Source organism: Sphaeramia orbicularis, chromosome 5, assembly GCF_902148855.1.
Source record: "Sphaeramia orbicularis chromosome 5, fSphaOr1.1, whole genome shotgun sequence".
Classification (NCBI taxonomy): domain Eukaryota; kingdom Metazoa; phylum Chordata; class Actinopteri; order Kurtiformes; family Apogonidae; genus Sphaeramia; species Sphaeramia orbicularis.
In genome coordinates, this window is record NC_043961.1 from 1,459,600 (window position 1) to 1,476,721 (window position 17,122).

The 17,122-nt window shown below is 37.0% G+C and overlaps 1 protein-coding gene across 3 annotated transcripts; it reads left to right on the forward strand.

Moving 5' to 3' along the window:
- Window positions 1-342: 342 nt before the first annotated feature.
- On the forward strand, window positions 343-12,466 carry cyb561d1 (cytochrome b561 family, member D1). 3 transcript variants are annotated; one of them, XM_030135538.1, is made up of 5 exons: window positions 343-739; window positions 1,568-1,907; window positions 5,226-5,263; window positions 11,559-12,083; window positions 12,116-12,466. In XM_030135538.1, the coding sequence occupies exons 2-4, from the start codon at window positions 1,751-1,753 to the stop codon at window positions 12,066-12,068; spliced, it is 705 nt and encodes a 234-aa protein (XP_029991398.1). In that variant the 5' UTR covers window positions 343-739; window positions 1,568-1,750; the 3' UTR covers window positions 12,069-12,083; window positions 12,116-12,466. The 3 variants fall into 3 exon arrangements, with proteins under 3 accessions (XP_029991398.1, XP_029991397.1, XP_029991396.1); XM_030135537.1 differs by having other exon boundaries at window positions 345-739; window positions 11,559-12,115; window positions 12,148-12,466; XM_030135536.1 differs by having other exon boundaries at window positions 346-739; window positions 11,559-12,466.
- The last annotated feature ends 4,656 nt before the right edge of the window (window positions 12,467-17,122 follow it).

Below are 17,122 nucleotides of genomic sequence, written 5' to 3' on the forward strand. Positions count from 1 at the left end.
CTTCTATACTTCTGTAGAAGACAAAAGAAGAAAAAATGCTAAAAAAAAAAAAAGTACTAAAGCTGAGCTGATGTAACTGCCTGTAATAAAAAGTTTATTCATGTATAAATCTTTCACTTTATTAAAATCCAGGAAACTTAAACTGATCGTAACTAATGAATACGTTTACATCTACTTAAAAGTGCATCAGAATAATATACAGTTATAGTTTACATTTACAGTCTGAAGTTCCTCATCTTCATTTTCTGCCTTTGCTGGATTTTTCAATCAGTTAATGGTGGAAATATCTTTAACTGGAGATCAAACCTGAAATTATACATCATGGAGTTCCAAGACAAACTACTTGGATAAAAATAGATCTGCAGAGATGAATATTTACTCCATCTCATCGGGATAAATGACAGAACTAGACTAACTGGGTAAAACCCCACAGCTGCCCTGGTTTCTCTGGACCACTTCCTGGTGCCTTGTGTTCCAGTTCAGTCAGGGAAGGGAGTCATCTCGCTCCGGGTTTCACTCTTTGTTTTCTTCCATCGGGTCCAAACCAGGAAGTGAAAGCAGGACCTGCACCTGGAGCCGCACGTCCAGGGATTTCACGTGGACCAGGAGCAGGTTTTAGCAGAACCTTCAGGACTCGTTAATCCGTTGAAAACAATGACCCTGGTCTCAGACACGGACCGGTCTCCGTGGAGCCGCTGGACCTGGTAGAACCTGTAGACACATCAGATCAGACCAGCAGGTGAGAGTTCAGACTGGGGCTTTTTTTTTTTTTTTTTTTTTACATCAGTATCCTTTAGAAACGTATGTATTATCTCTTAATTCGTGGCACATCGAAGGCCGGGGTTATTTAAGATTTTAAATTTCTAATAAAAGAGGAAACAGCTTGAAAATGGAATGAAATGTGAAAAAAATGTAGACGTAAACTTAAAAGACAAACACTTTGCTCAAGAGACCGTGGCAAAAATTGTGTAAAAAGACAAAAACAGCACGAACAAAAGCACTGTCATTATTTAAAACAAACAAACAAATAAATAAATAAATCAAGACGTAACAAGACAAACCCACTCTGAGCTTTAGTGATTTATGTTTATGTTTATTTCTTTGGTGAAAACAGACCACAACAAAAAGTAAAAACGAGTCAATGTGAAGAAACTTAAACAAAATATATAAAATATACAGTGACTCAACATAAAGACGGTTTAATATTCTGGTCTGAGTTATAAACCTGCTCTTATATGTTTAAGACGCTTTATTTTGATAGAGTTTTAACGGAAGTCAGTGTATTTCCCTCGATTATATTTTATTTTGAAGGCGTCATACAGCGGAAGTCTTGTGTGTTTTCGTAAACTCGGGTATATTTTAAAGCTTTTAAACTGAAGTCCTCTGTTTTAAAGGATACTTTTATTCTCAAAATTCTAAAGTTTATTTAGAGTGTTTTCATGGATATTTGTATTTTGAAGGTCTCGTGAAGTGAAAGCCCTGCATATTTTAATGAATAATCTTTTATTTTGAAGTCCTGGTGAAACGGAAATTCTCTGTATTTTAATGATAATCTTTTATTCTGAAGTCCCGGTGAAGCGGAAGTTGTCCGTGCGGATCCCGGTCCTCCTCTGGTCCCGGTTCAGGTCATGTCCGCCGGTTCGTCTTCGTCCTTCTGCGCCTTCCTGACCGGAGCAGCATGGAGCCCGGCGGACGGCGGCTCTGCAGACACGGGGCCGGTGGGCGGTAGCCGTTAGCCGTTAGCGGCGCTATGCGGTCGGACGTGGAGTACAGCCCGGTGGGAGAGGGGCTGGGGATGCGGGACTTCTGGCTCTATGTGTGGATGCGGAGGGCGGCGGTGATAGCGGCTCATGTCACCGGCCTCGGCCTGACCCTGGTCATCTGCATCCTGTCCAGACCCGGAACCAGTGAGTCCAGCACCGACACCACCGGTACCGAACACGTAGAGGACAGGTTCAGCGGGTCCAGAAGGATCTAGAAACAGAAACGGCGCCATACACCAGTCCAGCAGTGTTTAGGTCAGAGGTTAAAGGTCACGTTGTGACGCAGAATACAGAGGGACAGAAACTTTTTTTTTTTTTCTCCCCAATTTTATTAATCAAAATCTGGTCATCCATTCAGACGAATTCCATAGAAAAAGATATTTTTTTCAGACTGAGCATCATCATCAAACTTATCTGAACAGTATTTGTAAAGAACATTATATGAATATGAATTAAATTAAAATAAAATAAGTTAAATTAAAATAAATAACCTAATAAACCTAATAAATAATCTAATCAGGAATCAGTACATTCAAATTTTCACATACAATCAAGACTTGTTTGGTTTTTACATATTTCAGTGGGTTTTTTTTTAAGTTATTTCATTGATGTAAGTAAGAACAGTGGGTGGTTTTTCCATAAATCCACATCTGCATATAAATTGTTTAGCAATAATAATTAAAGTGTTATACATAATTTCTTGTTTTTTGTTTTTCATTATACCTCCTTATTTAATGTCTTTATACTCCAGTTTGGGCGACTGAGTGTCCTTCTCAGATGTCCAGTCTTGAAATGCTGTCCAAAATGTACAATGGGACAGAAACATAATAAAATAATGATATAAATATCACCATATAAAAATCAAATATTTAAATGAAATTAAATGTGAAATATTGTTATATAAAAATCTATACACAAAGACAAAACTCTAATAAAAGTTGTGGGATGTTTAAAAAAAAAAAAAAAAGTTGGGAAAAATATGCAGGAAATAAAAATTATGTAAAAGATCTACCAAGACAAAGCAAGACATAACAATATTATCAAATCAGATCAATATTACATCATCAATCTAATCCTGTTTTTAGCAAAATATCATATTCATAAATCCATATTCTCCAATCACAAACCTTCTTTTTTAAACAATATATTTCAAGTATTCAATATTCTGAAAATAAAAAAGCTATCAAAACCATTGATCTATGCAACACATATAATCTTTACGTAAACTGATGTATTATTTCTGCCTGTATATTTTGTTCCCTGGCTCTGTTCTGTTCATGTTGTTATATTAATATTGTACTGTATTCTTTATGTTTCCACTGTTTTCTGTATAATAGAAAATAAATAAATATGGAGGAAAAAAGACATACAAAAACTAGGAAAGCACTCGGAGAGCGCAGACCTCCGCCAAGGGAGATCTACCCCCCCCCCCCCCCCCCCCCCCCCGATCACCACCAAAATTTAATAATTTCTTCCTTGTACCAGTATCAACATTTCCTGAAAATTTCCTGAAAATCCGTCCATAACTTTTTGAGTTATCTTGCTAACTAACCAACAAACAAACCCTGGCAAAAACATAATCTCCTTGGCCGAGGTAATTAGATGAAACTGATGTACAACAAAACAGCATGAAAGTTTTGTTTATTACTTTATTGAACATTTAATGGAAGGGTTGAGCAGGTTCAGGACCAGAGGGATCTGAAAATAAAAAATATCACAATACATTCAGTTCAGTCAGTGTTTATGTCAACGGTTAAAGCTTATGTAAAACACGAGATGGAAATGATGTGATATATTAAATACAAAATACTAAAATATATGAAGGACAAAATGTAAGAAAACTCACACAATGTACAATTTTTTTTTAAAGTACACTGGAGACAAAATTACAGAAACCACTTAATGAGACTTAAAAACAATACTTGAAATGTTAGAAAAAAAAAGCCTAAAAGATATAATGAGGCAAAAACCATAAACCAAAAAAAGAGGTAATAAGATGAAAACAATGTCCAACAAAACAATAAATACAAGATAAACATTTCTTTTAGTTTTATTTAATCTTTATTTAACCAAGAACATTCTCATTGACATTAAAAAACTCTTCTGCAAAAACATCCTGACCAAGACAAACGGCCGCACAAATTAAAGCCAAATAAAACAGACAAAAGTAGAAATGTACCAAATATATGATCACTACCAAATTTACAAATAACTTACATACAAAATATAATAAAAAAAAGACAAAAGTGATATAAAAAATGCAACAAGATGGAAATGATGTAAAAGATGCAGCTCGTAAAAAACATGAAAAAATGTGTTCTGAGATGACAAGATTTGATGCTTATTTACAAATTAAGCAAAAAAAGTTAAGTTACTTAAATATCACAACAAAAAAATCAAGACAGACAGAACATTATGTAAAGGATCTAAAATATATGAAATAAAAACAGTAAAAAAAACTAGAAGCACTCGGAGAGCGCAGACCTCCGCCAAGGCTGATCAGTGGCCCCCCCCCGTGGGCCCCCCCACCCCCGATCACCACCAATATTTAATCATTTCTTCCTTATCCCATTTCCAACAAACCCTGAAAATTTCATCCAAATCTGTCCATAACTTTTTGAGTTATGTTGCACACTAACGGACAAACAAACAAACAAACAAACAAACAAACAAACAAACAAACAAACAAACAAACCCTGGCAAAAACATAACCTCCTTGGCGGAGGTACAAATGTAAAATGATGAACAATGCAACAAGTTGTAGGAGATACAATGAGACAGAGATGGTGTAAAAAAGCACAAGATGAGAATGAGAATGATGTTTGAAATAACATGAGATCAAAATGACACAACAATGTAAAAGACGTAAGAAGATGAAATGTAAAATAATATACAAAACACTAGTCCAAAAAAGATGTAAAAGTAAAAAAAAATCACAAAAAGAATTTTAAAAAAGTACAACAAAATAATAAACATAAGATAATAATAATAATAATAATAATAATAATACATTTTATTTATCTGCGCCTTTCTTGGCACTCAGGGACAAAGGACTCGAGATAAAAACATGGAACAAGACACAATAAGATTAAAACAACATGAAATAAAACACAACAGCAAAAATGTGAAAGTTGGAACAAAACAAAACATTTGTATTCCGGAATTTCCTGTTGTTTTTTTTTTTTTTTTGCTCTAGTCTAATCCAGTCCAGTCTGATCCAAACGTCCACTTTCAGTTCTGTTGTTTCTGCTTCAGGTTGAACGAGTGAAATCTGTAAAACTAGAAAATAAATCTGGTTTTCGTGTGTGAACTGTCGGTCTGAGTGTTGGAGGTTTTCGTAGACCGTCTTATGTCCCAGATGTGGATCTGGATCTGGATCTGGATGTGTGTCCGGATTCTGGTGATGATCTTCGATGTGGTTTTAGGGTTCACATCCTAACTGTTGTTTTTTCTTGGTCGTAGGTTTGTTTTCGTGGCATCCAGTGTGCATGTCTGTGGCAGTAAGTCTACACACACACACACACACACACACACACACACACACACACACACACACACACACACACACACACACACACACACACACACACAGCCCAGGTGATGGTGTTTCCATCAGCTGGTTTTATTCTGTTTCACTCGAAGCATAAACAGTCTGAGTGGAAAATACCTCAGAGGGTTTTTAGATAAAGATCTGGAGACGGGGGTGAAGTGGATCCGGTTTATTGTCGACCTTCATAACATTATTCAAACTCATTTGTGTCGAAGAAACGCTGTTATTTCAACACCAAACTCTGTTCTTTTCATTTACAGCGGGTCCAGTGGGTAAAACTATATTTATGGCTTCTTTTCTTTGACTGAAGGTTGTTTCTCATGGTTCTCATCCTCAGAGTTTAGATCATTGGTGAACATTTGACAGTAGAAACAGTACATATAACCTTCTGTCAAACTGATAACGACTGGACTTTTATCCTGGAGATTCTTGATATTTACTGACATGAATCCTTTCATTGTGAAAATGTTTTGTCTGTATCACCCCAGTGTTAGGATTTAAAGAAAAATTGTTCCATTTTCTTTTCTTAGCTCACCAGTCGATAGGCCGTGAGCTACGATGAAGGCACGTCTTCTTCATCTTCGTTAGCAATTTCTTCAAACATGTTCTTTGACGAAACTACTGATCGGATTCATTTCAAATTTTATATGTATCTTTCTTGGGACAATTTCTACAAAGTTTGTTCACAGTTTGTACAAATTCAGATTTATGAATTTTTGCCAAATTTTTAAAATATTACAGATTTGCCTTTACTTCTAATGGGCCATGTTTGAATGTTTATACCAGTGGTTCTCAGCTGATCTGACACCAGGACCTACTATCACCCCTCTGTAGTCGCTTTTCCGTTGACCCTCACATTGTGCAAATATCACTTGGCCATAAAAATTTACCTAATGGAAAAACAACAATTTCGCCAAAACTCTCGTTTTATCTATTAAATGTTTTTGCGCTGGCAAGAGGTGGTTTTTCAGGTGTAGCGCAAACGGTATATCAAGCAAAACTGCAAAGGAAAGACCTTTGTCTGTAAATAGAGTCACGTGAATAAAAAATAACTGATGTTGACCGACGTTACAACAAGCGAATAAGAGTTTTAAAAGAAACGTGTCGTATATGTGAACACACCAGGAAACCCAATCATTTTTTAATTCAGTACGAGATAGAGGGGTAATAAATAATAATAACGAATATATCTGTAAATCAACACCATATTTACGTTCATCACCATGTTTATGGAATGACTTCTCATGTCATCTCGCGATAATTAATAAACAAATCATTGCATTTGTGATTTAATGGAAAAACCAACATTACACACTTCTGTTATTTCAACATTTAGTAAATATCGGTAAAGTTTTGCACATTCGTCCGATGGAAAAGCCACTAGTGACAAGCTGCAAGTCGAATTTATAAAAGTTAAAGTTCTAAAATATATTTAATAAAATGATGGTGTGTTTTGAACCTGAGATAATACAGAATATCACAGTGTGAAGACACAGAAGACAAGTTTAATGATAAACCAAACTGACCAGCAGGTGGCGATGCTAAATATGGAAATATTCCCTTTAACACTAAATTAAATACATTTTAACCAAAAGTAAAAATGTGTTCTCAGTTGAAAATTAAAAGTGCATTTAGTCAGTCACGTGTTTTTGTCCAGTGTACATAAAACCATATCTGATGTAGTTGTTTTCACACCTGAGTTCCACCACGACATGAATAGAAACTGTTATGCTTCTTCTTTTATGCTGTGAAATGTTTGGTGTAATTGTCATTACAGCACATTACTGCCACCTACTGTTGGGGAGTGTGAACAGACAGCACTCAGCTCCATAAAAAACTAAAGCACAGGATTGGTTTAATAACATTATTTTTTGCCCAGACAAAGGCCCATGACCCACTGAAAATGGGTTTGGGACCCACGTTTGGTCACGACCCACCAGTTGGAAATCATCAGTTTATAACAGAAGTGTCAAACTCCTGTTAGTTCAGCTCCACATTCAGCCCAATTTGATCCCCAGTGGGTCGAACCAGTAAAATAATAACAGTGAAAAAAGTAAAATTATATTATGATCAGGTTTACATCAGCAAAGTTTCCTTAAAAATCTGAATAACATGAACAACTTGAATTGTTATAAGAAAAACAAGTGCAATTTTAAACATTTTAACAATATTCTGCCTCAGTTTATCAGTTTATCATTTACACATGTGCATTACAATCACACAAAACATTTAGTAACAGGCAGAATATTGGAAAAATTGCATTTACTTTTCTTAAGACAGTTCCGTTTGTTCATATTTGTTCAGGTTATTCACGTTTTTTGTAAAAGTATAGTTTGGTAATGGAAACATTTTCATGTAATTTTACTTTTTTACACCAAAAAAACCCCCAAAGAAAATGTGGGGTTGTCATTATTTATAGGTTATTATGTTAATATTTTACTGGTTCTGACCCACTAGAAATCTAAATGGACTGTATGTGTCTGTATGTGGAACCTGAATTAGAATGATTTTGACACCACTGATTGTTCATATCTAAAGAGTAATTTTTACATTTCACAAATTCATCCCGCGGGCCGGATTTGGCCCCCGGGCCGCATGTTCGACACCTGTGGTTTATAACATGTAACTGGTTACAGATATTAATATAGTTACTGCTGAGCACTGGTAGGAGTCATATATGGACTTTGAATAAATGAGTTGAGTTCTCCTCCAGTGACAGTTCCACCCACTTCTGTTGGCAGACTGATCTGCATCCAGACCACAGGACTGGAACACAGACAGAACCTGACAAACTCACACATTCAACTTGTCATTAATTCTTGAGAGAACATGCTGGTGACATACAGAGACAATGGTCATATATGTTTTTTACTTGGTTTCCTTTTTCTCCTTCATTAGTTTTACAGTTCTGTATTTGAAGAGAAGTCGTCTGCATTTTAGTGTCGGTGTGGTCGAGTCCATCAGCAGATAAACGTCCTGACTGAAGCGCCTCAGTTCAGTGGCTGTAATTTTCCTCTTTTCTTTTCTGAACATGTGACTCGTCGTCGTGTTCGTCCCTGTTCTGTTGCCGTAGCGTCGTCTCCTCTGTTTCCACTGTGAATAATAGATAAAACAGAGTTACATCACTGTGATCGAGTTACACCCCGACCTAGAATATGTTTGCACAGCTTTCACTCTGAAACGCACACATGCACACACACTCCGAAAGGTCAAAGGTCACCGAGAGCGTTCTGTGACGTGCCGACCACAGTGTGTCCACGCTCAGTAAAACGCCGTCAGCCTCCTTCAGCGGCACAAAGAGTCTGAATGATGGGTGCGAAGGCGGACCATGACTCATTCACTGTGGAATCGGCCCACGCTGATGTGGAAACATCAGAAAATCCACTCAAACTACGACAACTACGGCCAGAAACAGAAGCAGAACCATGTAGAATCACCTTTGACTGATCATCTCTAGTCTGATCCATATGTTCAGAAGATAAACCTGTAAATTCCAAGATTTGGATTATTGTCACTTCCCTAGATGCACAAGACAATAAGAGAAGTGAGATAACATTTTCTGTCTTACATTATTTATTTATTTATTTATTTAATGGTTGTGCATTTCATCAGTAACATTCAATAATCATCAAGTAAACAAACATGTACACACCCATGCTCGAAAAGGAGCAGGATGAAGAAAATCTGATATTTCCTGCCCCCTTTTAAATAATAATAACTTTAATGGTTAGCCGTACACAACTAGCTATAAAACCATACTGTATAAAGTCAGACTAACCAACTAAATACATCCAAAGATAATAAAAAATGAATACAAAACCAAGTGCAAAACTACATGTACAGAAAGTACAAAACACAGGTAAATATAAACCTGATGAAATGATGCAAAAACATGTTACCAGTCCAAAGCAAGTAAATAAATGTCACAAAATACAAAACAAATACGAAGCCAAATGTAAAACTTATAACTGTTCATATAATCTCATTGTTCTTTCTTTATCCACTTTTTTCAGTTGGAATATGCTTTTTCAGTCCTTCAGCTCCTTATAAAGAGAATTCCAGAGTTTAACACCAACCACTGACACACATGTGCTTCACATTCGTCCGTGCACACTGGTGTTTGAAATGACCTTTCCTTCGACGCTCTTCATTCTCTGAAGTAATTTAAAGGCCATGCAAATAAGACGCTGCTATAACTACAGTAGGACCTTTTAATTCTATTTATATTCACCATTTATGATTTGTACAAATTATATATATATATATATATATATATATATATATATATATATATATATATTTTTTTTTTTTTTTTTTTTAGACTACATTGCTATTATTGTATTTAAAGCTTTCTATTATATTGTCGTATTTGTATCTATGCTTTGTTTTTACCCGTTGGCTGGGGACATTGTAGTTGTTTTGTCGTCTGTGTCCATGTCAGTGACATAATCTCATTATCTGAAGAACGCATTGACATATCTGCACCAGATTTATACTGTGGATGCATCTTGGCGTAGAGCAGAAACCTGCTGAAAACAGGTGACCTTGACCTACTTTTTCCAGGTCCAATGGCCTTGTGCAGTTATAATGTTTGTGTGCTTTCAAATATAAATATGAATGGAATACGTTTTACACATAGACAGTCTAATCTGAATTACAGGGCAGAAACTTGCAACAGAATCTTACACTATATGTGGCCAAGGGGGATTAAAAGTATGCAGCATGTCATGTTTAAATTATCTGTCAGCTGTTTTCTGTCATGTCTTATTTTTATATTCTGTATTAACTGTCGTCTGTTCACCTGCCCAGGGACTGCAGATGAAAAGTAGCTTTTAGCTAACTCTGACGCAATCATGTGACTGCACAATGTCCCTGTCAAATTAAAAAATAAATAAATAAATAACAATATAATAAGAATAAAGGTGGTATAAAGAATAAACTATAAGAGAATATAAAGTGTATATATAAATCGAATTACCGTAGCAGCGGCAGTGCAATCAGTAACGGTCATGAGGTGAATAATGAATTAAATCGATGTGAACAACACAAGAAATCAGAATTATGTAGGTTTTGAGATTTTGTGGTATTGTAAAATATGACCAGTGTCCCTGTACGTCAGCGTCATGTTCTATCAAGAATCAGTAACAAGTTGAATGTGTGAGTTTGTCAGGTTCTGTCTGTGTTCCAGTCCTGTGGTCTGGATGCAGATCAGTCTGCCATTAGGAGTGGGCGGGACTTTAACTGGAGGACAACTCAACTAATTAAATCAAATTCCATATACGACTTCTATCAGTGATCAATAGGAACTATATTAATATCTGGAACCATTTCCATGTTAGAATCCACCAAAATATGGACCATTATGGGCAAAAGCTTTTTTTTTTGAGTTGTCTTTCTTCTTTTTCTTGTCTTTTATTATTGATTTTCCATTTTAATGAACATACGATCAGAAACACAACAATATAACACTCCAAACAGAAACAAAAAAAACCCTTCTGACCCCCCCACCCCCACCCTCAATAAGATCTACAGTGAATAAAATATTGATAATAATATAATAATAAGTTTGAGTTTTTGAAGAAAACCTGATGGTGCCATAAAACAGACGTGTGTAAATAATGAGCTTTAGATTTAATTAAGTGAGTAACAGTCAGACCTCAGAGGTTTTTAGCATTTGGTATTATTATGGACTAGTTTTCTAATGGAAGCAAAATGTTCATATGTATTTCAAACACATAAACCTGATGTATGACAAGATCGACCATAAAAAATGTTTGAGCTGAAAGATCATGTGTGCGTTAATGTGAGGATGGGATTAGAACCAGATGTGATTGAATAAAATCATGTTTATTACAGACAGTAAAGTCTGCACTCAACTGACTTCACCCTCTTCTTCTTCCTCCTCCTCTTCTTCCCCCTCCTTCTCCTCTTCTTTCTTCTCTTCTTCCTCCTCCTCCTCTCCTTCTTTCCCTTCCTCCTCCTCCTCCTCTCTCTTCATTTTCCTCCTCCTCTTCTTCTTCACCTTCCTCCTCTTCTTTGTCCTCCTCGTCTTCTTCCTCCTCCTCCTCTTCATCTTTGTCCTCTTTGTTTTCTTCATCTTCCTCTTAAATTTCTTTGTCCTCTTCCTCCTCCTCATCTTCTTTGTCCTCCTCATGTTCTTCTTCCTCCTCCTCCTCTTCTTTGTCCTCTTTGTTTTCTTTGTCATCTTCTTAAATTTCTTCTTCTTCCTCCTCTTCCTCCCTCAGTACTGTCTGTGTATGACCGAGGGCATCCTCCTCTTCTCGGCTGAAGGATCTCCGTTCTGCTTTAAGTCTCGTAAGGGTAAAGTCCGCCTCCACTGGTTCTGTCAAGCTCTGGTCTTGATCGCCGCGGCAACCGGACTGGGCTTCATGGTGGCCAGTAAGAATGTGTCAGAGCGCCCCCACCTGGTGTCGTGGCACAGCGTTCTGGGCATGTGCACGCTGGCGGCGACCGGGCTGCAGGCGGCCTGCGGTCTGTTCGTCATGTTCCCGAAGCTGCTGCGTCTGTCGTCCTCGGTCCCGCCCAGACTCAAGCTGTACCACGCCACCTGCGGCCTGGTCGTCTACCTGCTCGCCACCGTCACTGTGGTGTTGGCCATGTTCTCCGATTGGTTCCAGGCCACTGTGAGGGGCGTGGCCTGGTGGGCGTTCCTCCTGCTGCCCCTGTTCCCCGCCCTGGTGGTGATGAACCAGATCACCAACGCCTACCTGCCCCGCAAGAAGATCACCAGCTAGAACCACCAGGACCGGGTCCATATCCCGACAGGACCCACCAGGACCAGGTTCACACCCAAACAGGACCCACCAGGACCAGGTTTACGTCCTGTCAGAAAGATGAACTACTGAAACATTTAACGCCACATTCTGTCAGTCCTTGAACGCATCATGGGGACACGAGGAGTCTGAGGAGTTTCAGATCAGAATATAAACCGCACATCCTGTTTTGGAGACAGACAGAGCTGGACGATAAACAAAAAAACAACCGTATCAATCACTTTAAATAATCAGGGTTCCTACGGGGTCTTAAAAAGTCTTAAAAGTCTTGAATTTACAAATCTGCATTTAGTATCATAAAAAAGTCTTTAAAAGGCATTACATTTGATATGGTAGGTCTTAAGTTCTGTTGCCACAAACTTGTTGGCTGTATTGTGTTTAACTGTGTCTGTTAAATGTTCAAACTGCAAAGAAAAAAACGTCAGTCGACTCAGTTCCACTTGTTCCAACCCGACAGTTTATACTGAAATTAGGAAGCAGTTATCGTTAACTTTGCAGCTGCAGTGAGAAATGACTCAGAATGGTGGGAATGAAGGTGTTTGTGTAAATAAATGCACTTTCCTAAATTCTAGGAGTCACGAATTTTTGCCAGTATGGCCATGAAATAGGCATTAAATTCTATTCTATGTGGTCTTAAAAAGGTCTTACAAAGTCTTAAACTTAACCTGTAGGAACCCTGAATAATTCTCACGTTAAGGTCAGGTTATTATTTCTTCAGTTTAAAGGTTGGTTATTTGTGGTTAGTAGTAATTCAGTTAAGCTGCGTTTGACTTTCGTCACCAGTTTTTTAGTAAATCGGTAAAGCTCAAGTCACAGCCAATCTGTAAGTCTTTACGTGATTACTCACCTGAATCTCTTCCCTCACGGTGAACAATTTCAAAGTTTACTCCACCATAAAGAGTCCATCTGTTTACAAACACAGCCGGTAGGTCACTCGGGCATTTTCGGAAATTCGTTGCGACATGCATTGCGGGAAGCGGAGGTCCATTCAGCTGCAGTAGCAAAAGGCAATGAAGCCGTTTCCATGTTTGTTGCCGTTGCGGCCATAATGCGGCTGCGTGGAGCTGTGTTTCCCACAATGCACGGCGCAACAAATTTCCGAAAATGCCTGAGTGAACTACCGGCTGTGTTTGTAAACAAATGCGTTGTTTAGGATGAGGAACACTTGGAAATTGTTCACCGTGAGGGAAGAGATTCAGGTGAGTAATCACAGAAAGACTTCCAGATTCATGATACTGAGGCTCTGACTGGGGTTTTACAGATTGGATGAAACTGGTGACGAAACTCGTCAGATGTAGATGTTTCTTGTCTGTGGGCCGTCAGTCTGTTTTTAGCTTCATCCACACACGGAGGAATTCTATCCTGAACTCCTCCGTCTTCATGAACACGACTCTGAAACAAAGCTTGGACTTTGCTGTAGTTTCTGTAACTGGAGACCGGAAACAAACGCCTTAAAAAACTGGTTGAGAAATGATTGGTTTGTAGACGAGCTGGACAATGAAATCAGTTTTTCTCATTACCAGGATGAATGTAAAATGAACTCTAAGCTTAAAAAATCAAAGTTAAGACACCAGAGGATGTGTGGTTTTACTTTCTAAAGATGCAACAAGACAAAAACTATGAAAAAGGTGCCATAACATAAAAAATTATGCAACAAAAAACACAAGATATGATGAACACAACAATGCAAATGTATGACAAACTATGCAAAGATGTAACACTGAGAAAGAGGCAACAAGACAAAAACTGTCAAATTTTCAGCATAAAACAAGAAAATGATTCAAAAGACGTAACAGGACAAAAACCACTGAAGACGAAATCACAAAATATGCAACAAGATGACAACATAACAGATGAAACAAAAACAGTGTAAAAGGTGTAATAGTGTTAAACGAGACACAAAGGTAAAGGAAGCAGTAAGACGGCAACGTAGACAAAACAGAAACACCATTTAAAAAAAAAAAAATTTTTTTAAAAAGACCAAAAAAAAGTAAAAGATGTAATAACGTGAACATTGTGCAAATATAGAACTTTAAGAAAATTAGCTTAATCTAATTTCTTATTCAACAAAGTATTTCAGCAGTTATCGGTGGTTTTAACTTATTGACACTTAACATGATAAAATATTCAACATCAGAAAATACAGGAAAATGAAGTAAAAGAAAACAAAAACTTTGAAACATAAAAAATTTCATGATCATCATTTTATCGTCCAGCTCTCGTATCGTTCTTCGATTAAATGTTACTGAAAAAAAGAAATGTTGACATCTTCGTTGGGATTGTTCCAGAATAATCCAAAGATGTGGACGTTTATTGCTGCTTCTTTTCGACTCCATAAAGGGCTAGCGACTGTTGGCATGGAAACAGAGTCCGACGTCTAACAGTGAACTCTAAACAAAACTTCACGAACGTGTGATAAAATGGACACAGACTGCAGTTCATTTAAGGGCCACCGGTGTCACTATACAATAGATCTTTACTGCAACCATCAGTTTTCTTGGCGTGTCCCTCTAGTGGACGTCAGAGGAACTGCAGCTTTAAGATCATGGTTTATTTACTGTTTCTGTTTCTGTTCTCAGTCTAAGATGTATTTATTTATTGATTTAAGGTGTTGGTGTGCTGTTTGTCTTGTGTTTAAGGTTATACATGAAGCTTTAGCTCTGAATGTTGCCTCGTCAAGTCTTTAAAAGACAAAGATGTAGGTCATAATGAATTTTTTTTTTTTGTTACATTTTAGAATTTTGTTCAACAAGGCTTGCAATTATTCCCAAACATCAACCCTGCAGACTGATCTCATGAAAGGGCGCTGTGTGTCATGCCACTTCTTATGGCATTTGGCGTGCTATATGTACGCATTTTCGACCTTTCGCGTGTTATTCAACGCCATTTGATCACGTGTCAATTTACGCCAAGATCTCCAGTTCACATAACCCTCAGTGCGTGGTATTCGACACATGTTTAGGTTGGACACGGCTAAGAACGGTATGAACGTACACGCGAAAAGCTTATAATGCGTACAGACAACACGCCAGTTTAAAGTGGCGTGTATATTTATACGAGTCATGATATCACATTGAACCCTTCATCCTTCCAAAGGGCTAAACTAAACTAAACTAAACTAAACTAAACTTCAGCAATAACATCACGTTGCGTTCTGGTCTTCAGACCTGCTCAGAGTTTAAACTGAAGCTTCTGGCTGCAGCTCAGTTCAGGACAGAACATTCATTCCCAAACGCTGCACGTTGTATTATTTTGGGACAAATCCTCCTGAGACCCTGTTGGACGATTTAACGTGGATGACTTTTAAAAACCCGATGCACTGAGACCTGGATGGACTGAAGATCCGGTCAATGACCTTCATATTCACCAGCCAGATCCACATCAGGAACAGGTTATTAACAATCACAGGGTTTGATTAAACCTCAGACGGAGATAAAACTGAAGACTGTGGTCAACCTTAAACCAACCTCTGGGCTCGGGGTTTGGAAACTGTAAAATCAGGGTTTGTATCAATAATAACGATCAGGTTTTCTTAACTTCAGAAATAAAATGTAAATATACAGGGGTTGGACAAAATAATGGAAACACCTTCACCTCAAGATGATAATGCCCCAATCCATACAGCAAGAATTGTTAAAGAATGGCATGAGGAACATTCTAATGAAGTTGAGCATCTCGTATGGCCGGCACAGTCCCCACACCTCAACATTATTGAGCATTTATGGTCAGTTTTAGAGATTCAAGTAAGACGTCGATTTCCACCGCCATCGTCTCTAAAAGAGTTGGAGGGTATTCTAACTGAAGAATGGCTGAAAATTCCTTTGGAAACAATTCACAAGTTGTATGAATCAATACCTCGGAGAATTGAGGCTGTAATTGCTGCAAAAGGCGGACCTACACCATATTAAATTATATTTTGTTGATTTTTTAAGGTGTTGCCATTATTTTGTCCAACCCCTGTAATTAATGGAATGATATGAAAAAGTGTTTGGCTGAGAGGGAAAAAAATGTCAAAAGTCGAGAGAAAAGTTTGAAGATTTTAAGCAAAAAGTCGTAATAATATATGAAGAGGTGCAATATAATGAGAAAAAAGAAAGAAAACATAATTAAAGCTGTAATATCTGGAAAAAAAAGCAATTTGAAATATTTAGAGGGAAAAAAACTCATTCAAGAGAAAATCTAATTATTTTAAGGAAAAAAGAGGGTTAAAAGAAACTGACAAAAATGTGAAATTTTATTAAAGGGAAAAAAGTCTAAATATGTCAGAATTTATTCAGGGAAAGGATTAAATGTTTTGACAATTTTTTTGATTTATTTTTTTTATAAAACAAGTTTCATTTAATTTTATTCCCAATAGAACCGGCAATTGAGAAAACTGAATATTTATTTGGAAAAGTCTAATATTTTAAGAAATAGTCAAAATTTATTACAGAATAAAATCTTCCGACAGTGACTTATTCAAGAAAAAAATTTAATTATTTTGAGGAAGGAAGTGAAAATATTGAGGAAAAATCAAATGTTTTGAGATTGAAGTGATAAATACACTATTTCATCATGATCTAAAGTCACTTCACAAATTAAAACTGAGGCCTTAAAACGCAACAAAGGAAACAATCTGGTGTTTTTTGAGAATAAGGTTCGATATCAGTTTAAAATCTCGGTCGCTGTTTGTATCTTTATTCCTGTTAAAATGGGACTTTTTTCCTCATTTTTCTCCAGTTTTCTTCCTCAGGTTTTGATCCTTGTCTTTGAATGTTTTTTATCCAGTTTTACCTTTTGTTTATTTATGTCAAATTCATCTAATTTGGGATTTTATTTTCCATTTGTTAATGTCGTGAATGAATCATCTCCGTCCAGTATTTGATGTTTTGTTGGTTTTTCCTTTCTGGGATTTTGCTTCTGTTTGAGGATTTTTTTCTCTGAGCTTCAGTAATAAACAGAAATATCAGTGGTTTTCATGTGTTTTTATTCCTCATGAAGTCGATCCATGTTCATAATCAAGTTAACGATTCTTT

Coding starts and splice junctions, on each gene's coding strand:
- cyb561d1 (XM_030135538.1), top strand. CDS start 1,751: ATGCGGTCGGACGTGGAGTACAGCCCGGTGGGAGAGGGGCTGGGGATG. Junction 1,908..5,225: donor CCTGTCCAGACCCGGAACCA/GTGAGTCCAGCA, acceptor TCTTGGTCGTAG/GTTTGTTTTCGTGGCATCCA. Junction 5,264..11,558: donor CAGTGTGCATGTCTGTGGCA/GTAAGTCTACAC, acceptor TTCCTCCCTCAG/TACTGTCTGTGTATGACCGA.